General features: G+C 52.8%; 1 protein-coding gene across 4 annotated transcripts; it reads right to left on the bottom strand.

Moving 5' to 3' along the window:
- Positions 1-26,452, bottom strand: FZR1 (fizzy and cell division cycle 20 related 1). 4 transcript variants are annotated; one of them, XM_066343583.1, is made up of 14 exons: positions 26,257-26,452; positions 9,512-9,632; positions 7,221-7,346; positions 7,044-7,107; positions 6,833-6,960; positions 6,140-6,222; positions 5,202-5,385; positions 4,429-4,494; positions 3,764-3,866; positions 3,436-3,620; positions 2,997-3,230; positions 2,496-2,600; positions 439-540; positions 1-195 (listed from the first exon to the last, which is right to left on the bottom strand). In XM_066343583.1, exons 2-14 carry the CDS (start codon positions 9,578-9,580, stop codon positions 154-156), a joined length of 1,491 nt encoding a protein of 496 aa, XP_066199680.1. In that variant the 5' UTR covers positions 9,581-9,632; positions 26,257-26,452; the 3' UTR covers positions 1-153. The 4 variants fall into 4 exon arrangements, with proteins under 4 accessions (XP_066199680.1, XP_066199689.1, XP_066199698.1 ...); XM_066343592.1 differs by having other exon boundaries at positions 448-540; XM_066343601.1 differs by lacking the exon at positions 26,257-26,452 and having other exon boundaries at positions 9,460-9,604.
- Between the last annotated feature and the right edge of the window lie 1,104 nt (positions 26,453-27,556).

Raw genomic sequence — 27,556 nt, 5'->3', positions numbered from 1 at the left:
TTCACAATCAGGCTTTAATGAGAATCTTCAGGGTCTCTCTGGGCCTGGCTCCCCGCCCCCCTGGCTGCTTCCTCTGGGGACATGTGCAGGAAGGGAGGGTCATGCACATGATGACAGGTGGTGCTCCTCTGCCCTGATGGCTTGGCCTGTGGTTTACCGGATCCTGGTGAAGAGGTTGAGGACGGACACAGATTCCTGCAGAGCACACAGGAGGGAAAGCTGAGCCCACAGCTGGAGGGGAACAGATGCTATGGGCCGGAGAAACATGAGTAGTCACTATTGTTTCCTGGCACCGAGAGCACCTGGCTGGGGGTGCAGAGCCATACAGGAACACAGAGAGGGGCGCAGGGGCCCCAGGGGGAAGTTATAGCAGTTTGGTGAATAGGGCTGACAGGCTAAGGGGACACACATGGGGGAACACCTGCAGCTGATACCGACCCACTTTACCTTTGTTGAACGGGTTTTGCTAAAGACATTCCAGAACCTCAGGGTTTCGTCTCCAGCACCAGTGACAATGGCCTCTCCATCAGGGGACATAGCCTACAGGAAGAGAGACCTTCATTGTCCCTGTGCTCTGCAGCTGGCCCCATGGATGGAGCCCATTTTGGGGAGGGGGCAGGAGGAGCCAAACCCTCATGAAAGCCCAAAACAGGATGCCCCTGCCCCCCACCCAGGAGGGTAGGTCTATTCTTTGCACTAAGGCAAAGGACATGACGGTTTAAGCAAAGAACATTTCTTCTGGAAAGAAAGAAAACAGTTGAGGAAGGACTGTGTTTGGGGAGGGTCTCCTGTCCCCAGGCACATGCAAATAGGTGAACCATTCTCAGACATTAAAAAAAATTTTTTTTTTCCTAGCGTGCGGGGGACCCGGGTTCGATTCCCGGCCAGGGCACACAGGAGAAGTGCCCATTTGCTTCTCCACCCCTCCGCCGCGCTTTCCTCTCTGTCTCTCCCTTCCCCTCCCGCAGCCAAGGCTCCATTGGAGCAAAGATGGCCCGGGCGTTGGGGATGGCTCTGTGGCCTCTGCCTCAGGCGCTAGAGTGGCTCTGGTCGCAACATGGCGACGCCCAGGATGGGCAGAGCATCGCCCCCTGGTGGGCAGAGCGTCGCCCCCTGGTGGGCGTGCCGGGTGGATCCCAGTCGGGCGCATGCGGGAGTCTGTCTGACTGTCTCTCCCTGTTTCCAGCTTCAGAAAAATGGGGGGAAAAAAATTTATTAATTTGAGAGAGCAAGCGAGGGAAAGAGAGGGAGAGAGGGAGAGAGGGAGGGAGAGAGAGGGAGGGAGGGAGGGAGAGAGAGAGAGAGACAGACAGACATTGATTTGTTGTTCCACTTATTTTTGTATTCATTGGTTGATCTTGTATGTGCCCTGATTGGGGATCAAACCTGAAACCTTGGCGGATCAAGGACGATGCTGTAACCAACTAAGCTATCAGGCCAGAGACTCAGAGATTTTCTGAATAGTTGGGTGGGGTTTAATTGTGCTTCTTCATATATATATTTTGTTAAAGATAAACTAATGGGGCCTGACCAGGCAGTGGCGCAGTGGATAGAGCACTGGACTGGAATCCAGAGAACCCAGGTTCGAAACCCTGAGGTCGCCGGCTTGAGCGCGGGCTCATCTGGTTTGAGCACAGCTCACCAGTATGGACCCAAGGTCGCTGGCTTGAGTAAGGAGTCACTTAGTCTGCTGTAGGCCCCTGGTCAAGCACATATGAGAAAGCAATCAATGAACAACTAAGGTGCCACAACGAAGAATTGATGCTTCTCATCTCTCTCCCTTCCTGTCTGTCTATCCCTATCCGTCCCTCTCTCTGTCACACACATACAAAAATAAATAATAAATAAATTTGTTTCTTAAAAAAAAAAAAAAAAGAGATAAACTAATGGGGTCTTGGCCAGTTGGCTCAGTGGATAAAGTGTAGGCCCAGCATGTGGATGTCCCAGTTTAATCCCTGGTCAGGACACACATGAGAAATGACCACCTGCTTCTCTTCCCATCCCTCTTCCCTTTCTCTCTTTCCCTCTTGTAGCCAGTAGGTCGACTGGTCCGAGCAGAGGCCCCAGGCAGAGGATAGCTCAGTTGGTCTGAGCATTCGCCTGAGGCACTGAGGATAGCTCAGCTGATTCAAGCATCGGCCCCAGATGGGGGTTGCTGGGTGGATCTGGTTGGGGTGCATGTAGGAGTCTATCTCCCCTCCTCTCACTTAAAAGAAAAAGAAAAAAAAGAAAAAACTAATGTGTAGAGATTCTCAGGGCAGAGCTGCCCTTCCTCACAGACCTGAGGAGTTCAGAAACATAGATTTAAAGTGATAACACAACCAACATTGAAAGCAGAACAAAGTGGCCCTGCTTTTGGGTCCAGACATGGGAACTGGTCTGGATTATCCCACCCCCACTCCAAAGACCCAGGTTGGGGAAACTTCCAGCTGAATCTGTACCCAGCCTTCCTAGGGGCCCAGTGCTGGGTCTGAGACCCACCAGTGTAGACTCACCAAATATAGAACCCGGTAGGAGTGCCCGGTCAACTTGGCCACCTGGGTCAGGGACGGGTACTTCCAGACCAGGATCTGGTTCTGTGAGTAGCCATGTGTACTCACCTGGGGGGTAGAGAGAGGGCTATCAGAACCTGGGGCTCTCCTCCCACAAACCCACAGCTCAGACACAAGCTGTCCACTCCCCCTGATGCACTCAATGAAGAGCAAGGACACCTGGACTGACTTGGCTCCTTAATATCCAATTCTGGTTGATGACTGGAGGGTGACAGGAAGCTACTGCACCCAGAGCTCAGCCTCTCCTGATGGTCAGTAGGCATGGGCGCCCAGATTGGGGCGGGCACCTCCAGACTGAGATCTGGTTCTATGACCTGAGTGGCAGGGCCTGGTTTCACCCCAGAATCTAAGGGGAGGCCATGCTGTGGCCCAGGGTTCCTGCTCCCATACCTTCTTGTGCATGCCACAAGGTACACCCCAGCTGGATCTGCACCCTGTACTTACCAGCTCGTTGGCGTGCTTAGACCAGGCCAGGTTGCACACCTGGGAGCCTGTGTCTATGCACTGCAGCGGCTGCCCTGTGAGTGTGTTCCAGAAGCGGATGCAGCGGTCAGCTGTGCCACCGCCGGATGCCAGCAGCCCGTGCTGGTGTGGGGACCAGGCTATGGCCTTCACAGCCGCCAGGTGCTCCGTGTACTGCTGCACAGGACTCAGGCTTGAGTGGTTCCAGACCAGCAGCTGGGGGTGGGGGTGGGGGTGGGGGCAGCAGCTGTGAGACCCCCAAGTGGCTGTGGCCCCAGGGGAGAAGATGAATGGCCTCACCCCAATTCATCATGGTCCTCCCTCAGGGTATATCCTTATCACCCCTGCTCTATGGATGGGGGCTGGCCTGCTGGGTGGAACAACCCAGAGGCTGGGACAGTGAAGGGCCCAGGGCATCTACCTTGTTGTCATTGCCTCCTGAGGCGAGAAGCTGGTGGTCGGTGGACCACTTCAGCCCACACACCTCCTGCCGGTGGCCTTGCAGCCTCCGCTCAGACTGAAGAGGTGGGGTGCGGATGTCCCTTTGCAGGATCATGCGATCCCGGCTCCCAGATGAGAGCTGGTCGGCATTCCAGGCCAGCGCCCCTGGAACCCAGGCAGAAGGTGGGGTAAGGCCAATGCCTGGCCTCTCAGGAGCAGGGTGCTCTGGGAATCATCACTCCTTCATGCCTAGGATCACTCCCGCCCACTGGGATCACACCCAGCCACCAGGACCATGGGCTCCTCACCAACACGTGCTGTGTGGCCTTCCAGCATGGAGAGTTTCTTCCCTGCGGCTGCATCCCAGATCTGTACAAAGCCCTTGTGCGTGCCTACGGCTACTAGGTTCCCCTAGGACCAAGGATGCAGTCGAATGGACATCAGGCCCAGGTGTGGGGACCCAGCATCCCTGGGCTCTCCCTCCCTCCTCTTGGGCTTCAGGGCCTTGTGGCCATTTCTTTGCAAGATCTTTAATACATGTCCTTTCTGATCATGGTGATTGTTCCCACCCCCGGGACTTCTTGGGAAAATGGTCACACAGCACATGGATTTGTCAAAATCCAGCCAACACACACTTAAGACCCATGCACTTCAATGTGTAGACTTGACAGCCTGAGCCTGGGCTGCCTGCTGGCTGGGGCAGGGGGTGGGCCTCTACGGAGGCTTTGGCAAACCCTGTGTCTCTGTGGAGGAGTTCTGCCAGCAATCCTGTCACTGTAACAATCTCTACCAGATTGCAGACAGACAGGTTACAGACATCACCCTGGCGCTTGGACAAGACCTCCAGGATGGGCTCTGGCTACCCTGGGTCTCCCAAGTCCCCAAACACTGAGGAGGGCCCTAGCCAGCAAGGCCCAGTTAGACGATCCCTGCCCAGCCCTGCTCAGCCAGGGAACAAGTCCAGTGTACTGACCCTCTCAGACCAGCCCACGGAGGTCACTGAGTCTCCTTCGACAGAGAGGTCACACAGCCGGGTCACCTGGGAGAAGGAGGGAGCAGTCGGTATGAGATGACGTGCCGCCTGCTGATCCTTCAAGGTCCCAACTGTTCACTTGTCTATTCATCCATCTGTTCATTCATTCAGTCAGTCACCTCGGGCCTATGGGCACTGGTGTCAGTACTGGGACCTGCAATAATAATGCCGGGGTGCCCAAGAGGCTGCAGGCTGCAAGGGGACACATGCCAGTAAAGGAATGAGTAATTGGAAAGTCTGAAGAAGGATGCTCAGGTGATGAGGGCATCACACAGATTAATCTCTGAAAACTACCTACCCTGGAGGGCAGTGCCTGACTCCATGGCAGGCCTGGCAACAGCTCAGAGTTAGTGCTGGGGTGGGGTGGAGCAGCCCCTAGGCCTAGCCAGGCCTGAACATCTACCTCCTCTCCTCCGCAGACCCCGGCAGAAGCTGAACTCAGACAGAAAGCAAGGGCTTCCCATCATCACAGGAGATAGGCCACAGCAGGAGGGGCACAGGGGCCTCCGCTCACCCCTGATGACTATTCCTGAGTTCCAGTCTGCCCTTGGAAGGTAGGCCTCAGGGGTGAGAGGGTGGCTGGGTGCTGCCATAGGCTCTGGAGCATCCAACCACACTCATTCTTCACACGGGCCAGTCAGCTACTATACCTCTGAGGCACAAACATAAACGCGAGTACTTGCACACACACTTGTAGACACTAGGGCACTCACCTGGCTGGTGCAGGCGCTCCAAAGGTACACACAGGTGCCCAGCCCCACACTGAGCACGTTGAGAGATGACCAGTCCACCAGGTTCAGGTAGAAGTCATCTTGCAGCTCGGGTGCATCCAGAACCTTGAAGGGGATCTTGGAGATCTTGCGCGTGGGTTTCCGTGGTGACCGCAGTAACTTCTGACTGTAAGGAGAGCCCAAGATGGTGATTTTCTGTCAATCAGCCACGTGGTTATCGCTACTCATTGGCTAATGTTACTACCCCTAGTGCACAATAGTCCTTGATGTATCTCCTCCTGCTAATCCTGCTCCTCTGCCCATGTGACCCCATAACTGTGGGTGACCCCATGAACACAAGGCTTTTCTTTTCTTTTTTTTACAGAGACAGAGAGATTCAGAGAGAGGGATAGATAGGGACAGACAGACAGGAATGGAGAGAGATGAGAAGCATCAATCATTAGTTTTTCGTTGTGACACCTTAGTTGTTCACTGATTGCTTTCTCATATGTGCCTTGACCGTGGGCCTTCAGCAGACCAAGTAACCCCTTGCTCGAGCCAGCGACCTTGGGTCCAAGCTGGTGAGCTTTTGCTCAAACCAGATGAGCCCATGCTCAAGCTGGCGACCTCAGGGTCTCGAACCTGGGTCCTCCGCATCCCAGTCTGATGCTCTATCCACTGCACCACCGCCTGGTCAGGCGAACACAAGGCTTTTTGCGTTCAGGTGTTTGGCCACTCCAGGCCTTGACAGTCACATCATCCCCTTTGTTTGGCTCTTCCTCCAGAGAGCCCTTCCTGACTCCCCCTTACCCAGTCCGAACCCAAAGTGTTTGGGCTGACAGTATACCCCAGTGAGGAGTCCTAAGACTAAACTGTAGCTTTCATGTACTATCCTGCTGCCCACTCCCACCCTGTCCCAGTCCTTGAAGACCCAGACTCACCTTTTGTTGCTGACGGGAGACAAGGAGTAGGGAGACACATCATTGCCATCATCAGGGCTCGAGCGCTTGGTACTGAGGGAATACTGAAAAGGGACACACACACACCTACTGAGTGGACACTTTGGGCCCTGAACTCAGAAACCTCAGACCCAAAGCCTGAGTGCCCTGTGCTCCTGGTGTTGGGTGGAAGAGTGGCGGTACTGCTTGCTCTAACCAGGAGGACCTCTAACTGGGGCATCTTGGGTTCCAGAAACCTGGAGAAGCAAACCAGGCCTCTCTTGGCAGTGACTGTCAGCATGCTCCTGCCCCTTTGTACCACCAGCCCCTGAGCCACCTTGAGGGACTGAAGCCAGAATCTTTCCAGCACTCCTAGGGGCCTCCATGATCCAGCATGGTATGGACATGTTCTGTGGGGTGGCTCTGCTGAGGCCACTGCTCCTGCACTCTGCACCTAAGCAACTGCCCCAGGGTCACCACTCTTTCAGCATGTGCCTAAGAGGGCCACAGGGCAAGCCTCGGGGTCTGGCTCTGCCTTCCCCTGCACTCTCTGGGGTTCAACACAGCTGGTGCATAGAGGACGAGGAACTGACAGGAGACTGGGGACAAGGGCCAAGCCTGATCAGTCATGGAGGAGAGGGATCTCTATCCCCAGCGAGAAGCAGTGGTCAGTGCGAACATGGCTGGCAGGCTCACCGTGAAGAGGCCTTTCTTCTCAGGTGTGGAGGGCTGTAGCCTGCGGTCCTCCGTCTGTGGGTCCTGCACCTTCTCGATGCCAGCTCCTAGCAGCTCATTCTTCAGCAGGGCTGAGTAGGCCAGGCCATCTGCGAGCACCAAACATGTTGAGAGGCTAGGATGGGACCAGGTGAGCGGGTGAAAGAGGTTGTCTGGAGCCCTGATTCCTGACCTTTGCCATTGTCCGAGGTGGCATCCTTGGCTTTCCGGTTCTGGCTGGGAGACTTCTCATTTTCCTGTGGGAGAGGGAGGGAGAGGAAGGAATGGTGAGCTGGAATGTCCTGGCCTTGCCCCAGGCTTTGGGGTCAGTGGTGCTTCTCCCCTGCCCCTCCTTGCCCTCTGCCCTCACATTGATCCTGTGGAAATTGACACTCCAGTTGGCACCGGCTCTCGAGGGGATGAAGCGGTCCCCGTGCTTGCTGGGGGAGGACACAGGGGAGTTGGCAGGTGTCAGGGTCCGCCGCATTTCCGAAACCTGAAAGGATGGCAGGGTGGGGCTGTGTGCTTCAGAGCCCCCAGCCTGACCCACACTGCCTGCTATATTTGGCATCTGGTCACTGAATGAGGGGGTCAATCTTGGAAATCCAAGGGGCAGAGGTAAAACATTTAAGTAAATAATTCATATGCTGGACCCTCTTGGCAGCTTCATGAGGCAGGAAGAGGCCAGGGAGCAACAAAGCCCAAGACATTAGCACACTATAAGGTGGCTTTATTTCTAAGTGATCGTAAGGAACAGAAAGTTGAATATTTATTCCTTGAGCACCGAGAACTTGTCTCATCACTCTCATATCCCACACATGGGGATCTTCTCCAACAGAACAATAACCCAACCACCAGAACTAAGATGTGAAGGCAGGTGCATCACTTCCAGCCAACCCTCTGACCCCATGTGACTGTCTGACAAATGTCCTTAATCTATAAGTGATCTGCTATGGGTTGAACTTTGTCTCCACAAAAGCATACGTTGATGTCCTAACCCATGGCACTTGGGATGCTACCTTATTTGGAAATAGTGTCTGCAGATTGAGTCAAGTTAAGACAAGGTCACACTGGTGGGCCTGGTGTCCTTAGGAGAGTCAGAGACACTGACACAGAAAAGATGATGTGAAAACGAAGTAGAGACCTAAATGATGGGTCTGAAAGCTAAGGATTGCCAGCAGCACCAGAAGCTGGAAGAGACAGAAAGGATCCTTCCCAGACCCCTTAGCTCTGTCAACCCCAACCCATAGGCTGTGTCCCAGCACCCTGACCCCTTCCCATGTAGACTGGCTGTTCCAAGGCCAACTCCCCTGCCTGGGTTGTGGGGCTGGGCCCTACACTACTCCATCTGGAAAATGTGAAGGTAGGTCCTGGCAGGGTATCTCAGTTGGTTAGAGCATAATCCCAAAATACCAAGGCTGCAAGTTCAATCCCTGGTCAGGGCACATATAAGAATCAACCAATGAATGCATAAATAAGTGGAACAACAAATCAATATTTTTCTCTCTCCCTTCCTCTCTCAATTAATAAATACTATTTTATGTTTCCAGTGATTTGAGAAAGAGAGGGAGAGGAAGGGAGAAAGAGGGAGGGGGAGAGAGGGGAGGGGGAGAGAGAAGAAAGGAGAGAGGGGCAAGGGGAAAAGGGGAAGGGGAGAAGGGGAGAGGGGGTGGGAGGGAAAGGAGAGAGGGAAGTGAAGGGAAGGGAGAGAGGGGTGGGAAGGGAAGGGAGAGAGGGAAGGGAGGGAGAGAGAAGCATCAACTTGTTCTATTTAGCTGTTCCATTTAGTTGTGTACATTGGTTGCTTCTCATATGTGTCTTGACCAAATAATGAACCTGTGGGATGATCAGCATGCTGGGACGATGCTCTATCTACTGTACCACCTGGGCAGGGCCTAAGTAAATAAAATAAAAAAGAAAAGGGGTGTGTGTGAGGAGGGTGGCTCACATTCCCTCATCCCCCTGGTCCTGACTACAGCCTACGGGAAGGGCTGGCACCCCCTGCAGACCAAGAGGCACAGGTCTTATAAAGAATAAGGGGTCTCGCCCTGGCCAGTTGGGTCAGTGGTAGAGAGTTGGGCCAGTGTGTGGATACCTTGGGTTTGATTCCTGGTCAGGGCATCCATCTGCTTCTCCACCCTTCCCCTCTCCTTTCTCTCTGTCTCTCTCTTCCCCTCCCATAGCCAAGGCTCCATTGGAGCCAAGATGGCCCAGGCGCTGAGGATGGCTCCATGGCCTCCGCCTCATGGAGGTGCTAGAATGACTCCAGTTGCAAAGAATGGGCAGAGTATTGCCCCCTAGTGGGCATACAGGTGGATCCTGGTGGGGTGCATGTGGGAGTCTGTTTCTCTGCCTACCTGCTTCTCACTTCAGAAAAATACTAAATAAATAAATAAATAAGTAAATAATGGGGGGGGGGAGAATAAGAGGTCTCCAGCAGAAGGAGAGGTGCACTGAACCTCTGGTGGAACTTCACACTGAGGTATGACCGTAGTGCCACCATGGGGGAGTTCTGGGGAAGGATGTGTTTTTCACCTGCATGGCACCTCCCTCTGTTTGCTGAGGGCTGAAACCTACTGGCCAACCACAGCCTCATCCTGTCTTCTCACCAGCTCCACCGGGCCAGGCCAGCACTAGCAGGGGTGACCGCCAGGTACTCACACACGGCATCGTATTCTCATTCTGGATGATGATCTGCCGAAGGAGGCGCCGCTCATAGTCCTGGTCCATGGCAAGGCAGGGCAGGTACAGCTGCCAGCTAAGTCAGCCAGCCAAAGTTAGCCTGGGGCAGGAAGGGCAGGACAGCTCAGCATCAATGGGCAGCAGCTCCTACCATCACCTGGTGACCACACAGCACTCCTCAGGAATGTCCAAGTCCCCCTACCACATCCTCCCTCCCAGGATCCCAGAGGTCAGGCTTGGCCATACCCCAGAAGCCCTGGAAGTCAGAGTGAGATGGAAACGGGACAAACAGGACTCCTCTCTGCTTCCTCTGTGGGGACTTTCTGACAGGACCTTTCACTTTTGTTCTGGTTAGGGCAAGGCTCCCTCTATCCCTACCCTCAAGGGCTAGTCCTAGGTCCCCCTGCTCCTCCAGCCCGAGCCCCACATCTCATTGCCTTTCTGCTTCAGACCCTCTGAGCCATGAGACATCCGGGAGACCATGTCCCTCATCTTTGGCCTTGAGAGGAAGGCATGAGACTGGGCAAGGGTTCCTCCTCCAGAGAGGTCTGTGTATCCTAATGTAGAAAACAGGTATGGGACAATAATGCCTCACAGGAGTCTGCCAGAGCTGACTTGGCACAGGCTCTATGCAGGAACTTGGGATCCGGGGCCAGGCAGACCAGGTCGTGGCACAGGAAAATTGGCCTCCAGCTCCCACTCAGCTCCATCCAATCTGGGAGGCCTCTCTGAGAAAGAGGAGCAAGAGCTCACCAGCAAAATGAGGCCGGGAAAAAAAAATTCTAGAGAGGGCAGAGCAGATCTGAGAAGAAAAGGGCTGCATGTATTCCAGAATGTGGCAGAGTTGAGAGACCTCAGAGAGAAGGGGTGTTCTTTACAGTGGGCATGGCAAATCAGACCCACGGCCACACCTCTGGCTGCTTTCAGAAGAAAATGTTTGCCAGTCCTGCTTCCCCTCAAGGTACTGCAGAGCATGGAGGGTGAAACAGGTTTCCAGGACAGAGCCTGGCACAAAAGGGGCTTGGCAACTGCAGCTCCTTGCTGTGGGCCTGCTCTGTACCCTGGCACTCCCTCAGAGTCACTGCCCCCCTGCCCCTTTGCCTGGAGCCCAAAGGCCTACACTGTGAGATATTTAAAACAGGTCTGCCTAAGTTCTATTTTCACATCCCTAAATGAACTTTCTGATGAATTCCTGGGCTCATCATGGAGATCATGCATACTGTGTGGCTCTTGCCCAGTTCTAGCCTGCCAGGTCCTTGTCCCTCATCTGTCATTACTGGACATGTAGGGTTGCCTTCATATGGCCCAATCCCAAAGCCAGATCTTTGGTCAAAATTCAGGATGCAGCCACTGGCCACCACAGCATGTTCCCATCACATCGCACATTAGTGGGTTTGAACGTTTTATCTCATGCTCCCCCTGTATGGGGCCCACAGCCTTGTGCAGATGAGGACATGAAAGCTGAGCAAGGGGCAGCAACAGTGTGCCCATGGCCCTCCCTCCATAGCCTGGGGCTCCTCTGAGTCTGCGCTAGTCCAGGGCCCTGAGCCCCATTATCCTCTATCTACCTCAGCAGACAGCAGGCCTCCTTATGCTTTGGTGAGAAAAGTGGGACTGTAGCACCTCAGCGCCCCTCCACTTTGGGTAAACTTCCAGGAGCAGACACCCCCTTCTTGGCTACATTCTTCCTGCCCCCTCCTCCTACCCTGGCCCAGCAGAGGTCCCCAGATATGTTTTGGTTCATTGTGGCCACAGGACAGTCTCCTGAAGGGGCTGATGGCTGTCTCCCTCCGTCAGGTCTTCCTCACCTCTCCGGGGGCTAGGGCCAATCCCCAACCTCCTCTTCCTCCTCCTGCCCTGCCAGCCCAGCCCAGCACTGCCTAGCTCAAAGTCTACCCACTGGCTTAACCCAGGATATACCTGCTTCCTTCCTCATCCCCTTCCAGGTTCCCCCAAAAGCCTAAGCCTTGCCTAGCAACCACTCCTCCACGTATGCCCTCATACCTGACCATCCCTGTGGCAGCACAGCCATACAGGGGACACAGAATCCTGTGTCTGTCTGAGCGTCTGTCCCAGGTAAATACTTGTTCAAAGAATAGTTTCACAAAGGCAGGCCCAAATCATCTTGATGACTAACACACTGGCCTGCATGCAAACCAGAATAAGACTCAGGTCCACCTTGACCGAGCGTCCTGTGAGTGGGGTTCATGGGGACTGGACACAAAAAGGAGCAGCCACAGCTCTATTCTAGTTAGATCCAACTATCAGCGGGTGTGTTCCCAGAGGTGGGTCAGTTGCCTCTTTCCCAACCCCCTCCCCAATTTGCAGACAAAACACAAAAAACAACAAAAATAACAAGGCTCAGAGGCTGGCTAACTTTTCCCACCAGCCTGCCTGGGGCCTCAAGGGCCATCCACCAGTGAGTCCACAGGAGACAAAGTAGAAGGCATGCCTTGGTCCCTGTGCTCAGCAGCTGCCCATCTCCATGGCTTCCAAAAGTGCTGCAAGCCACCCAGTTATTGCTGCTGAAAGCTAACTTTTCCAGACCAAGTCAGCAGCTCACTCTCCCCAGACAGGGAGGCTCAGGGTCGAGGGGTCTGGGGGAAATAAGGACTCCTCAAGAAAGGACCCTAGGGGCCTCATTGCAGATGACAGCTATTTAAGCCTGTTAGCTCAGATGAGCTCATTTCCCATGGAGACCACCTCCATTCACAGACCAATGGCACCACACTGAGCCAGTGAGCTGGTCTGTGCCAGGACAGCAGGCCTTAGACAACAGCTTGGATGCACTCTGCATATCAGAAATTAAACAGAGCCCAACACGCTGCAGTCATCTCTGAGACACGGAGTGGGAGACCAGTTGCCCAGGGCAAGTTAAGAATGTAAGTGCCATACAGTGGCTGTGTGCTGAATTTGCTTATCCAGAAAAACATGTCCAGCGTGGTACACCCTCCTATCATCAGTAGATCAGCAGCCCCTCCGTCTGCCCACTACATTCCAATGTGGTCACTTACAGAATTTTGTGCGGTGGGCGGCATCTCACCATTTAGACATGGCTGCTGAGGGCCAGAGAGGTTCCAGACTGCCTACATGTGTAGGGTCCTAGTCCCTGGGACCTGTGGACACGTCACCCCATGAGGCAAAAGGGAATTTGCAGATGTAAGTTTGGGGGATGATCCTGGATTTCTTGGAGGGCCCAGTGTTATCATAGGGTCCTTATAAGAGAGACAGGAGGATGAGAGTGATGATGGGAAAGGCTGTGAAGATGGAGGAAGGGGCCAAGAGCCCAGGACATGGCACCTCTAGAAGCTGGAAACTATCTCCTTCTGGAGCTTCAAGAGGGACTAGCCCATCCACACCTGAGTTTTAGCCCTGTGAGACCCATGTTGGACTCCCGACCTCCAGAACTGTGAGAAACTTTATTGTTTTAAGCCACCAAGTTGTAGTGATTTGTTATAGCAGCTGCAGGACACACACTAAGGCAGGGCAGAGGAAGGCGGCGACCATGCTGCAGCCTTTCTTCATGGGTCTTTCTGGGAGGTGGCTGCCAAGAGGTTTCCTGGCATGTTTGTGCTCAACACAGACCCTTACAGGCATTCTCTCTATCCAGCCTGTGTGGCTCACTGTGGATGGCTGACCAATCTTTCTGTCTCACTTTTCTCTGCATAACCCCCACTCCCCACCACCCTGACTTCTGAGATCTCTGTGTCTGTTAAAGAGGCAGTGGGTCTTCATTCTGCCAACACACATATTTGCTGAGTCCCTGCCCAGAGGCCTGGGGCAGGTGCCAGGGTTGAGCAGGCAAGGAGATGGATATGGTCCCACTCTTCTGAGCTCCTTTTGTATCGGGGCAGCAGGCCAAAAACAAGGAACTAGGTAAAAAAATTATTTCAGGTGGTGGCACCTGCTACCAGGAAGCACATTTTAAGTGGCTTCATGCCCTGGCCAGACAGCTCGGTTGGTTGACCTACTATTCAAACGTTGCTGGTATGATCCCGTCATGGCACATATAGAACAGATTGATGTTTCTGTTTCTTTCTGTCCTTTCCTCACTTTAAAATCAACTAAAGCCCTGGCCAGTTGGCTCAGCGGTAGAGCGTCGGCCTGGCGTGCAGGAGTCTCGGGTTCGATTCCCGGCCAGGGCACACAAGAGAAGCACCCATCTGCTTCTCCACCCCTCCCCCTCTCCTTCCTCTCTGTCTCTCTCTTTCCCTCCCGCAGCCAAGGCTCCATTGGAGCAAAGATGGCCCAGGCGCGGGGGATGGCTCCTTGGCCTCTGCCTCAGGCGCTAGAATGGCTCTGGATGCAACAGAGCGACGCCCCAGAGGGGCAGAACATCGCCCCCTGGTGGGCATGCTGGGTGGATCCCGGTCGGGCGCATGCGGGAGTCCGTCTGACTGCCTCCCCGTTTCCAGCTTCGGAAAAATGAAAAAAAAAATCAACTAAAAAAAACAAAACAAAAAAACTCTGCTCCAACATCAAGCTACGTAAGGGCAAGTTGGAGGAGATGGAGTGGGTGTACTAGATCCTACCACCCAGCATAGGATGGACTTTCCAAGACCAGGCACCCACAGAAGGACCCAGAGGGGAACAGGCACGGTAGAGGGACTCCAGAACTAACTCTTCCCAGGTTCTGACCTGGTAAATGCAGATAATGTCCCCAGTGAGGTAAGTCTTCCCGCTAGCCAGTGGGGATGCTGCTCATTTCTGAAGTGAGCTGCCACCCTTGGGGGCACCCTACCCCCTCACCAGGTTTTCTTGAGGAGAAAATAGAGGTAGACAGACAGGAGGGGCAAGACCAAGATCTTAGGAGAATGATAACTAGCAGGTTCAATCAGCCACAAACTCATACTCAAACGGCATGATTCTGGGGAACAGAAACATACAACCAGGCCTGCCCAGCAGCCCAAAGACCCTGCTCCAGCCTGAACTCAGAACCAAGGCCTAGAGCTCAGCCAGTATACAGACTGGCTAATTGCAGAGAGCTGAAGGCCTCCTAGGTCCAAGGACTGGGACCTCAGGGGAGGCCCCCCACCACCTCTTCTAAGATTGCCGCTTGCTGTACCAAAGACAAGATCCCAAAGCCATAAGAGAAAAGGCAGTCAATTCATCGCCGGAGAAATGAAAAGTACCTGCAAGGCAAACACACCCCAAAATGGCAAGAGAAGACGAATAACCATTCCTGGAAAAAGTACTCACCCTCAGTCACAGTTGGAGAAGGTGGTTTCCACCTCCCAGCCCTGTATGATTCTGAGATTAGGTGACACGCCCTTGCCACAGAGGCATGGGGACTGATTGCTCGCCTGCACTGCTGGCAGGAGCTGAAACTAATATGACTTCTAAGAAAGGCAGTTTGGCAACTGCTTGCAAAATCTAAAAATGCACATCCTTTTCAATGCTATTTCTACTTCTAAGAATTTGCCCTTAGCAACTCCAGGCGTGTGTGCAAAACCTTTTGTACAGAGCTGTTCTGTGCAGACAGCTTATGAGAGCAGACCATGAGAAATGACTCACGTGGCTACCTTAAGGGCAGGCTGCTTCCCTACCAGGAGACATTTCTTTTTTTTTTTTTTTTGGAGACATTTCAGTAAAAAGGGCAGACTGATGGTCTTGGGCACTGTGGGGATGAGCGATTTCTGGAAGGCTGGAGAACAAACTTGTAGTAGTTTGCTCTGGCATGAGAAACTAAAGGACAGCGGTTAGGAGAGGGAGGAAGCTTTGCTTCCCTGGGGTCATAATTTGGTACTTTTTTTTGTTTGTGTTAAATGAGAGGAGGGGAGGCCCTGGCCAGATGGCTCAGTGTGATAGAGCGCCGGCCTGGTGTGCAGGAGTCCTGGGTTCGATTCCCGGCCAGGGCACACAGGAGAAGCGCCCATCTGCTTCTCCACCCCTCCCCCTCTCCTTCCTCTCTGTCTCTCTTCCCCTCCCGCAGCCAAGGCTCCATTAGAGCAAAGTTGGCCTGGGTGCTAAGGATGGCTCTATGGCCTTTGCCTCAGGCGCTAGAATGCCTCTGGTTGCAACAGAGCATCGCCCCCTGGTGGATCCTGGTCAGGTGCATGCGGGAGTCTGTCTGACTGCCTCCCCGCTTCCAACTTCAGAAAAATACAAAAAAAAAAAAAAAAATGAGAGGAGGGGAAACAGTGAGACAGACTCCCGCATGTGCCCTGACCAGGATCCACCCCGCAACCTGTCTGGGGCCGATGCTCAAATCAACTGAGCTATTTTTGGCACCTAAGGCTGAAGTTTGAACCAACTGAGCCACTGGCTGTGGTAGAGAGAGAGGAAGAGGAAGAGAGGGAGGGGGAGAGAAGCAGATGGTCGCCTCTCCTATGTGCTCTGAAAAGGAATTGAACATGGACGTCCATATGCCAGCTGATGCTCTATCCAAAAAACTTTTATTTATTGATTGATTTTAGAGAGAGAAGAACAGAGAAAGAGGATGTTATTCCACTTATTATGCATTCAATGGTTGATTTTCTTATGTGCCTGACGGGGATCGAACCCACAACATTAGCATATCAGAAGGACTCTTGAACCAACTAAGCCACCCAGCCAGAACACTAATTTGGTACTTTTTGTATTCTGTAGCATGGGAACCTGTTAGCTATTCAAAGAAATAAACCTGCTGGGGAGAGATGGGACCACATAAGCCCAGGATGTGACTGGAAGAGTCTCACTGGTGGGAGAATGGTTGGCTGTGCTATATAAATTTTAGAGAGAGAAAGTAATGATTTCTGTTAGTGAATAGTTACTGAGCAAGGACTTGTGACTGGGAAAGTGGGGGTAGGGGCAAGGCTGGTGGCAGCACAAGAACTCTGGCCCTAGAGAGGTACCTGCCCTACTGATCTGGGAGGCTCTGTCCTGAAGGGTGCCACTTGCAGGTTAGTGTCCCTGGTCTGATGAGGTGGCCAAATCCCTGGCTTCCTGGCTTCCCAATTCCACTGTTCCCTCTGCAGGATGTTGCCATTAGAGGTCTGACTCACCTACCTAGCCAGCCCTAAAGAGGAGCACCTCCTCTTGCCGCTGGGTCCCCCAGAATGAAGAGCCAGGAGGCCTACTTCTGCCACTGCCTCAGACAAGCCTCAACCTGCTTCTCGGGGAAAGGTGCACAACTCGTTACCTCAAGTGACAATGATGCGGTCCCAATGTGGCTAGGGCTACATGTCAGGGATTGCTCAACAACCTGAAGGCTGCCCTCCTGTGAGATGTGCATAGGCATCCTGGCCAGGCTACTTAGGCAACAGTGGAGCAGGGCCCTTGCTTTCAACCTAGCTGCCCAGTGGCCTGCTGCACCCTCTTGAGGGGCTGTTTCTGCCATTCCTGGCTACCCTAACCTCACTGGTCCTGTTGGATTCACATGGTTCCCACCCACCCGATACTTACGAAGATGGGTTGCTCTGAGAATAAACCTGTTCTCACTGGAGTGACTGCTCCCAGGGGACGCTGGGCAATGCTGGGGAGATCTGTGGTCTCATGAGGATTACTCCTGGCATTGAGTGAGTGGGAGCCAGGGAAGCTATTCAACTCTCTCAAAGTGCCCAGATGGCCACCACAAAGAATGATCCGGCCTCAGCATCATAAGTGCCAAGACAACTGGTCGAGGGCCAGGCCACAGAGGCTACCTGCTGAGTGAAACAATGTTGCATGTGTAGGTTGACCCTGGAGATAGCAGGGCCAAAGGGGCCTGAAGACAATCCTGTGCCAATGCTTGCAAGTCCTTTTCCCAGCTGAAGCCAGTAGTATGCTAGGGTCCCATGTGTGAATTATAAGGCAAACGAGCTTTAACCCCACCAAGTCACCCACTGCCTTCCCCCACCTCAGAAATTAGAAAATGAGGTGGAGGGGCCTGTTGGGGCACAACAGATGTCACAGCATGCAGCACATCATGATTATCTTCGGGGCTTCCTTAAGAGGGGCCATGGCCATGGAGGAAAGGTACACAGGACCTCCTGTCTGGTCTGGGTACAGCATGGGCACACCTCCTATGAATTCACAGGATAAGAGCACTTTGCTTCCTGAAGCCAAGTTTCAAGGCCTACAAAGTCTTGCTTATCTTGAAAAACTGGTCCCCACTGTTTTTATATTTTATAAGGCTCTTCAAGGAGCCAAAGGAAATGAGACATTCTCATGACACATCTTCCATGACTCAGTGCTTTGAGGCTGACTATAGTCTGGATGTGTTACCTACAAAATGGGTTATATCACAGTCTCTCACTTAGTACTACTGACCCTGGGGTCTAGTCACTCTCTGTGGGGGGTCATCCTGGGCAGTTTGTTGGGTTGAATAGCATCCCCGGCCCCACCCCTCAATGTCAGAGCACCCGACAACTACAAATGCCCCAGATATCACCAGTGTCCCCTGGAGGCAGAACCACCCCAGGTGAGGGTGGAGCAACTTTCCTTCTTGGGGGACCAGACAACAGTGAGTGCAGTCAGGTGGCACCTGCTACTTATGAGGGACATGGAGATGGTGAGGGAGGAAAGCTTGCCAACAGAACCCTGTTATCACCCACGCGGCCACATCCTGTGCAGGCACCAGGATCCAGGGTGTACAGGACACTGCTCCTGGCACTATGGGAGACCATCAGAACACATATGACAATGACAGTGGCAAACCCCACCTGCACCCCTTATAAGCCAGCACAGTTCAAAGCACTTGACATGCTTTATTTTTGTCCCCAGACATGACCCTACTCTATTTCATAAACTGAGAAAAACAGGGCACTGGCAGCTGGTGGGTGGTAGCCCACTCAGGTCACCATGCTCCCAAGAGTGAGGGTCCCCAGACTCAGCATGGAGCAAGCCAGCAGTCCAAAGCTCAAAAGACTGTCCTGGATGGTTCATTACATCACATGTGAATCTCTCCCAGGCACTTCCTGCAGGAATCATCCAGTTAGGGGTCATGATGACAAATGGGGGCTCCCTGGGAACTGTCATCTTGGGGCACAGATTTTCACAGGGCTCTGAAACCTCTGGAGAAAAGTGTTCCTGTCTGACAGGCAAACAGGAGGTCAGGAGGTGGTACCCCAAGACTACCTGTGGGGCCTTGAACTAGCCCCTTCCTCTTAGGAAAGGTGGGGGATCATGCCAGGGGCCCAAGGGTCATCATCTTATTCCCAGCCATTCTTTAAGGGGTTGGTGAAGTACCACGATAAAGAGCCAATCAGAAACAGGAGTTTCCCAATTTTCGGCTCACACTGGATCTGGGAGGAAGAAGAAGCTCTTCCATTGTTCTTTTGCCTTGACTCGGACAAGCCTGTGTCCAGACCTTGAGGATGCCTCCCTTCCACTACAGCAAATCAAAATTGTGTACTGTCAGTCAGCCAGTTATGCAGTGTGTAATGGAGAAAGGAGAGGCAGACCTGGATTTAAGTCCTGGCTCCAAGCCTTACTGGCTGCATAGTTTCAGACAAGCAATTTGTTTCTGAACCTCTGTCTCTTCATCTAGAAAGTGGGGATAAGGCCTGACCTGTGGTGGCGCAGTGGATAAAGCCTCGACCTGGAATGCTGAGGTCGCCGGTTCAAAACCCTCGGCTTGCCTGGTCAAGGCACATATGGGAGTTGATGCTTCCTGCTCCTCCCTCCTCCCCCTTCTCTCTCTCTCTCTCACTCGCTCTCCTCTCTAAAAATTAATAAAAAAGTAAAAAAAAAAAAAAGAAAGTGGGGATAAGGGGATAACACCATGTTGTGAAACTGGGCGCAATTTCTTTGAAACAGCTAGCTGAGTGCCTGACACAAAAGAGATACTAGGAAGTGGTAGCTGTTCCCATGGGCCCAGTGACAGGTGCACTATAGGTTCCAGATGAACATGCTTCCTGCTCCTCCATCACGCAAGTGCCTGGGCTATGCGGCAGGGGAGGTGCCCTGGTGGCCAAGCTGCTGTCCCAATGACCTCTTGGCCATAGCTGCAGGCTAGGTGGCCAGGTGGGGCCTCATCTTTTTCCACACTATCGTCAAAGGTGAAAATGACAGCCGTTCCTAAGAGTATGTCCTCAGTTAAGGAAATAGGAAGAACAGGGCAGCCTGGCAGGAGGGCTACCTGTAGTCTTACAGATGTGGACTCTGGACTGGAACCCAGCACCTGGCCTTATGACAAAAGCAGCACAAAATGGGACCTTTGAGGAGAGTAGTCTGACCCCACAGAGGGAACACAAGCTAATAGCCCCTTACCACTAACAAAAACAAAACACGCAGTGGGAAGACAGCACACCTTTCCTAGGTGGCTGATGTGAAATCACCACAAGGCAAGTTATTTTGGGGACCTGTGCTGGGGACCCCTGAGGAGCATATTTCAGCATGCACCTATGTACATACATATGTATATATGTATGCATTCATTCAGCTGATGGGTACTCCCACCTACCATGTGCAACTGGTCCTAGGAATTAAGGGGCCAGAAAGTACAGACCTGAAATAACTGTCCCCACAAGGCACACAGACCAGAGACTAAGAATTCCATTAACACTTCCTCTCTGGACCCACGGTCATACTGCTGGCAGCAGGGGCTGCACCAACTGCTGCTCTAAGCCCCAGAAATGATGCCCAAAGGGAAGTAAGCCCGTGTTTGTCCCCACCTCTTGCTCAGCAGAACTCCTGTCTACCTTCATGAAATATTCAGACCTAAGGCTGTTTGGTCTACTAAAGCCCAAAGGACACAAACCTCATGCCAAAGGAGAACATCAACTGGGGCACCACACCCAAATGATTTCTGATAATTTATGTGATCCTAACGGTGATTGATGTTAGAGGGCCAACTCTCAAGGCTGAATGGAGCCTCAAAGGTTCCCAGAGTCCTCTCATAACTCTGTATCTGCTTGCATAACTGCAGGGACTAGGAACTCACCCCCTAACAAGCAGCCTGAATATCAGGAAATGCTTCTTCAGTCTGTCTCACTGACGTTCCCAACCATGGGTCCAAGGTGGGGGTGGCAGAAGGAAAAACCTAGTATGTTAAGGGTAAGGTATCTCCCCTCTGCAGCACTGCTGACATTGGGGATGGATCATTCTCTGTGGAGCCATCCTGGGCACTGTGGGGAATTGAGCAGCATCTCTGGCCCCCACCTACTCAATGACAGAAGCACCCCCTGTTGTGATAACCATAGAGGTCTCTAGACATTGACCCTAGTGAAGACGCCCTGGTTTATGGGAATTCTTAGGGAAATAGTTGCTTTCATAGACCAGAGTTAACCTCTCCCAGCTGCTCAGCTTTTTTTTAAACAGAGACAGAGAGAGGGATAGACAGGGACAGACAGGAACAGAGAGATGAGAAGCATCAATCATTAGTTTTTCGTTGCATGTTGCAACACCTTAGCTGCTCATTGATTGCTTTCTCATATATGCCTTAACTGCGGGCCTTCAGCAGACTGAGTAACCCCTTGCTTGAGCCAGAGACCTTGGGCTCAAGCCAGTGAGCTTTTGCTCCAACCAGATGAGCCTGTGCTCAAGTTGGAGACCTTGGGGTCTCGAACCTGGGTCCTCTGCATCCCAGTCAGACGCTCTATCCACTGCGCCACTGCCTGGTCAGGCTGCTCAGCCCTTCTAAAAGTGCAAATACCTTCCATCCGGCTATCTACCTCTTCCTGTGCTACTACCATCCTCCTACCCGCCACCTAGCTGGCCTTTCCTTATTGTGGGAGACAGTGCACAAATGTAGTCTGGTCCTTTCTGCAGCAGCTGTCATGACCATAGGGATGAGACCTCCCTAAGAGTCACAAAGCAGGTTCCTGGATCTAATCTGATCTAGGAAGAACATGCCACAAAAAAGCATGTGGGCCTGCCTGACCAGCCGGTGGCGCAGTGGATAGAGCGTCAGACTGGGATGCGGAGGACCCAGGTTCGAGACCCCAAGGTCGCCGGCTTGAGCACGGGCTCATCTGGCTTGAGCAAAAAGCTCACCAGCTTGAGCCCAAGGTCGCTCAAGCAAGGGGTTGCTCGGTCTGCTGAAGGCCCGAAAGCAATCAATGAGCAACTGAGGTGTCACAACGAAAAACTGATAATTGATGCTTCTCATTTCTCTCCGTCCCTGTCTGTCTGTCCCTGGGATGACTGGAAACATGGAACACACTGGGAGCAGGAAGAGAGAAAGGTGGCAAGGCCAAAAAGGTAGTCTCCTGGGATTGGTGGCAGGGAAGTGGCAAAGGGACCAGAAATGGCATGATCAGATATAAGTTTACAGGCTGGCAGCGGTGTGGTGTGAAGGCCAGGGAAAGCAGCAGTGAGCAGGGGGACCAGGGAGCAGGTGTCTGCCAATCAGTGAGAAAGTAGGCAATCCTGAGTCCTGAGATGTGGGGGTATGGAAAGGAGGGGTCCAGAGCAAAGAGTGACTTCTTCCGGATACACTCAGCCTGAGGTACAAAGGAGATGGACAGAGACACTCAGGAGAGATGATAACTGGCCGCTGGTTACATGGGCCTGGAATTCAGGAGTCAGCTTTGAGCACCAGCAGCAAACAAGGACAGGAAGCTAAGTAAGAATGAGGGGTAGGCCACCAAGAAGCATGTACACAGGAGCAAAGAGGCATCTGAGTACAGATCAGTAAGGGCCACCACACAGGAACCTGTTCCTGACTGTTCACAGCAATTCCATTCACAACAGGCAAAAGGTGGAAACAGCTCAGATGTCCACCACCTGGGATGGACAAACAAATGTGCCACATACATACACAGGAATATTACTCAGCCACAAAAAGGGACAAAGCACTAACATGTTACAACCCTGAAAACATGATGCTCAGTAAGAAGACAGACACAACACGCCACAGTATATGATTGCATCTATATGAAATGTTCACAAAAGGCAAATCCACAGACAGGAAGTGAATTTGTGGGTGTCAGAGGCTGGGTGAAAAGGGATAGGGAGTGTCTGCTGATGGGGAAGGGATTTCCTTATGGGGTAATGAGAATATTCTGGAACTAGATAGTGGTGACTGATGCACAAGCTTCTGAATATACTGAAAACCACAAACTGTAACTTTAAATAAGTGGATTGTGTGGCATGAAAATTATATATGAATAAAAATTATATATGAATAAAGCTGTTACTAACAAAAATTGGTAAGATAATAAAAAGGAGGACCAGTGAGGGAGACAGATAGAATACACAGGAAGCCATGAGAGTGGATTCTACATTCTACTTTATTTGGGGAGATGCACCATTTATTATGTATAATGGTCAAACGGTTAAATGAGCAATGTAGTGTGTTCCGTCATTCCATTCACATGTGAGGAAACTGAGGCAGGAGAAAGTAGTCACTCACCAAAGAAAAAATGGACATATGGCAGTCAGGAGCATGAATGTCCTGGCAAGAGTGTCACATAGGGGGAGCTTTGGTTATATGTTCAGCCTCAGTGCTTAACAGATGTCTGTGTACTGGGAGGAGCTGCGGGACTTGCCTGGCTCCTGTCTGCATGCACCCACAGGCCTCGCAGTGGCCAAACCCTCAGGGATGTTGAATAAGTGGGCAGGGTAGTGACTGGTAGAATTGATGAGGAGATCACTAGGGCCTATGATGGGATAGAAACCAGACCACAAGGAGCTCTCGGGGCAGAAAAGGGGCCATTAAACATTCCTTTCCCAGTTTTGCAGGCTCCTTGTACCAACCCTCAGAATGGGCCTGGCCATCAGCACCCAAGCCAGCGTGCTCTAGCTTCAGCCTTGCTAGGGCACTATGCAGACTCCAGAGACGAAGTCCCCACCCTCCCAAGGCTCACAGTCTGGACTCTAGTCCAGGGTCTGCACCCTCAGCACTGCTGACATTGAAGCCAGGTCATTTACTGTGAAGGTCTGTCCTGGGCACTCTGAGGTATTGAACAGCATCCCCGGCCTCCACCCACTCAATGCCAGGAGCATCCTATGTGTGACAACCACAGGTGTCCTCAGTTGAGAACCTCTGCTCTCAAAGAGAAAAACTACAGGGAAACTGCAATTTGGCTAGTTCTTAAAAGACCACCAACCAGGAGTTCCTGAGTAGGCCCTACAGATAGAACAACTTTATTTATTCATTTATTTTGATAGAGACAGACAGACAGATAGGAAAAGAGAGAGATGAGAAGCTTCAACTCGTAGCTGTGGCACTTTAGTTGTTCATTGATTGCTTCTCGTATGTGCCTTGACGGGCAGTGGAGGGGCCCCTCCAGCTGAGTCAGTGACCCCTTGCTCAAGCCAGTGACTTTTGGGCTCAAGCCAGCAACCTTGTGCTCAAGCTGGTGAGTCTGCTCAAGCCGGATGAGCTCCCACTGAAGCCAATGAGTTTCAAACCTGAGACCTCAGCACCCCAGGTCAAAACTATCCACTCTGTCACTACCAATCAGGCCAGACAGAATGACTTTAGATCCCCTCCCTCTCAGTAACATTGAGCAAAAAGTTCCCACAACCAATCCCACTCTGGACCTCCCCAAACTCAGGAGACCCAAGTATACAAAACCCACCTGGCCAGAGGTCCTACTAAATAGCAATGGTGGATTTCTGCTGAAATAGAGGAGTTGGTGTAAAATCAATGTAAACCCACTTTTTGTGTGTGTGTGTGACAAAGACAGAGAGAGAGAGAGAGAGAGAGAGAGAGCGCTATGGATGTGAGAGAGATGAGAAGCATCAATTCTCCATTGTGGCAATTTAGCTGTTCACTGATTGCATTCTCATGTTCCTTAATGGGGAAGAGGGGTGTGCTACAGCAGAGCAAGTGACCCCTTGCTCAAGCTAGCAACCTTGGGCTTCAAGTCAGCGACCTTTGGGCTCAAGCCAGCAACCATGGGGTCATGCCCATGATCCCACACTCAAGCTGGCAAACCCGTGCTCAAGCTGGCGACCTCAGGGTTTCAAACCTGGGTCCTCTGTGTCCCAGTCTGACGCTCTATCCACTGCGCCACCACCTGGTCAAGCCAGACCCTTTTTTTTATTATTATTATTTTTTTGTGTGTGTGAGAGGACGGGAGGCAGAGAGAGACAGACTCCTGCATGCACCCCGACCAAGATCCACCCGGCGAGCCCACTAGGGGCCGATGCTCTGCTCACTGGGGCCCTTGATCCATTGCAACCAGTTACTTCTTAGCACCTGAGGCTGGAGGCCATGGAGCCATTCTCAGCGCCCTGAGGCCATGGCTGTAGGAGGGGAGGAGGGGAGAAGGAGAGAAAGAGAGAGGGAGAGGGAGAGGTGTGGAGAAGCAGATAGGTGCTTCTCCTGTGTGCCCTGACTGGGAATGACCCAGGACATCTATATGCCAGGCCAACGCTCTATTACTGAGCCAACTGTCCAGGGCAGGATAGACTCACCAAAGATTCATTAGGTTTTCTTATTTGCTTCCAGGTACTTCCCCCCGCCCCCCGCCCCAAACAGCCACCAACACCAGCCAGGGCACCTCTTCTGAGATTTTTGTGGGAGCGAGGGGAGCTGGCCAGCACAGACACCACCACAGCAAACCAACTGTCCTTTTTGATCCACGAGCTATCCAAAGGTGAGGGCCTAGAGTCTTGGCTTTTGGAGGGGGGAGGGCCCGACTTCTTAACAAACGTCTCCCAGAAAAATCTAAGCGCCACTTGTAAACACAAAGAAGACAGTGGCCAGCATACCTGCTTTCACTCTCAGTTCAAAGGAAATGCCAGCACATTATCACCAAAACAGAAAGGGCTTTTGACATCAAAGGCCATGATGGCCTATGAACAACTCTGCCCAAAAGCAGGCTAGGATGTGTTTTAGGGAACAATGTCCCACTCTGGGGACTGTCCCCAGAGGATCATATCAGCTTCCAGGATGCAGATTCTTCCCACCTCCAGGAAAGACCACCCAACCTACTTCTTTTCAAAGTCCCTTCCACCTGTCTCCACTTCAGGGGGTTTGGCTATATATACTGTGGGTAGATGGTTTTTCTTTAGGTGAATAATCCTCACTTAAAGTGTGGTAAGACAGATCAGTCCTGGATCTCAGAGCAGTTGGGCACAGACAGGCCACTTCAGATTTTGGTAGGGTCAGCGCCAAAATGGGAGAGCTTGATTGATTCTGGGTGGCTAGAATGGGTCAAGCTGAGCGAGTGAAGGATTAGGAAGCAGAGGGGCTGGGAGTGAGGGGGGCATTTATGCATTCAAACCGCGTTGCCTACGTGCTTCTGTGTGTCAGGAGCTGAGAGGGTGCAGTGAATACAATGGGCCAGCCAGACAGGATCTCCACACCTCAGCCTATTTAATTCAGAGTCCATAAAGCTCAGACTGAATGTTACTGGGGTAGGGGCTGGTTCAAGCCTAAGTGAGTTGCAACAGCTATGGAAGGCTGTTTAAATTTGGGTAGGGCCTGAACTGGAATGGTCCGAATTTGGAAGACCTGGGTTTGTAGTATAGATTAAGGCACAGGCTCTCTGTTCTGGGGATGGAACAGAGCCCGGCCGCATCTTTATAAAAAGGTTGTGAACAATGACTGCGGGGGAAGGTCGAGGGCTACAGGTAGCCCGGGTTGGGAAGGTAACTCAGGGCCGGAATTGGGGGTGAAACCTGGATTTACGAGTTAACACGATAGTGGGATGCTGAGGTCACCCCGGGCCTAGCCTAGCTCGGGGGACGGTGTTAGGGGGGTCCTGCCAGCTCCTGAAAAGCCCTAGCTTGGGGGTCGCAGCACAGACTGTCGGCTCGGTTCCAGCGGAATCTGGGTTGGTCCGCGCCGCTGCCAGGCCGGGCTCTGGGGTCGCGGCTCGGGCCTGGAGGAGGGCGGGGGGCGGGTCCCCAGATTCCGGTCACCTCACCTGGCTCGCCCCCGTCACCCGCAGGCTCCGTCGGCCCCGCCTCTTCCGGCGCCACGCCGCGCCGCCTCTGCTGTCCGCAGCCCGCCGGGTCCGGCTGCGGCCGCCGCTGACGGGATTCCCGGCTCCGCGCTCCCTAATATGGCGGCGATCAGGACTCCGCGGCCTCCCGCGCCTTCCTCAGCCGCGCGCGCTCCCGCGGCCGGCCACGCCCCCGCGCCGGCGCGCTGCGTTCCACCCCAGGGCCTGTCACGCCCCCAGCGCCCGAGCCACGCCCACCTTACAGGGCTGCGCCTGCGCGCGTTGGGCATCTCGGGAGGACGTAACGTAGCCCGCCATTCAAATCAATACAGGAACCGCGGCGCTACGAGTTGCCAGGGGCAACATTGGAGTGCCGAAGTACCTGCAGCCAGCGGAGGTGGCTCCCTAGAATACAGGGGAAAGGGTGTGGTTCTTAGTAATATATGGTCGCAGGAATGTATAGTGTGGACGGAAACCCAACCCCCACAAAGAGGCAGTCACAGCAGGGGATGGGACCCAAGGATAGGTTGTAAGGCTGGTGGCCATGGTCGTGCAAGTTCGCTTTGGGCAGACGGTAAAGGAACTGTGGAGCCAGAGGATGTTGGGCCATTCCATTTATTAGTCTCCCAAGGGTGGAAGAGCAAGCAGGCAGGGAAAACCGCTTTTCTCTCTCAGCACTGATGTCCAAAAACATGGTGGGTGGCGGGGGAAGGAGGAGGATAGAAACTCCTTCTCTGGCAAACAATAGCAAAAATGGCCCCTCCCAATGGCGCAGGCAATCGATATCTACAATGTGTTGCCCTGAGGTCAAGCACCTGCAGCCTTACATAGGCTATACACACGTGGCGCTGCCCCGTGCCTATGCACCAATCAAGCAAAGTACAAGCGAGCAAGTCTAACACACTTGTTTGCCCAACACAGGTGCATGTGCAGGACGTGCAAACCCCACTGCCTGCGAACATTGATTTATTCATTCAACGCCTGTTGCTCCTACTGAGTGCTCCTCCAGTCCCGCCAAGGAGGGAATAGAACAGATAAAAATCTCTACTTTAAATATGAGCAAAGGATCCCAACAGACAACTCTTCAAAGAAAATAAGCACATAAAAAGATGCTCACTGCTTGTGACCAGGCGGTGGTGCAGTGGATAGAGCAGTGGTTCTCAAAGTGTGCACCAGGGCGCACTGGTGCGCCCAAAGATTTCCAGGTGCACTCTATGGTATTCCAGAGAAATATGTGCCTATTGGGGGAGTTTACATTTTGGGGGGACAGAGGTGTGGGGAA

Source organism: Saccopteryx leptura, chromosome 1 (genome assembly GCF_036850995.1).
Source record: "Saccopteryx leptura isolate mSacLep1 chromosome 1, mSacLep1_pri_phased_curated, whole genome shotgun sequence".
Taxonomy (NCBI): domain Eukaryota; kingdom Metazoa; phylum Chordata; class Mammalia; order Chiroptera; family Emballonuridae; genus Saccopteryx; species Saccopteryx leptura.
The sequence above is the reverse complement of the archived record's forward strand: the minus strand, read 5'-3'. Positions and strand labels throughout refer to the sequence as shown.

Excerpts from the sequence above, each read along its gene's own strand:
- FZR1 (XM_066343583.1), bottom strand. The coding sequence starts at position 9,580 with ATGGACCAGGACTATGAGCGGCGCCTCCTTCGGCAGATCATCATCCAG. Across the intron at positions 3,867-4,428 it reads CCGTGGGCTGGTCTGAGAGG|GGGAACCTAGTAGCCGTAGG; the intron begins GTCAGTACACTG and ends CCTTGGTCCTAG. Across the intron at positions 3,621-3,763 it reads AGGCCACACAGCACGTGTTG|GGGCGCTGGCCTGGAATGCC; the intron begins GTGAGGAGCCCA and ends CCTGGGTTCCAG.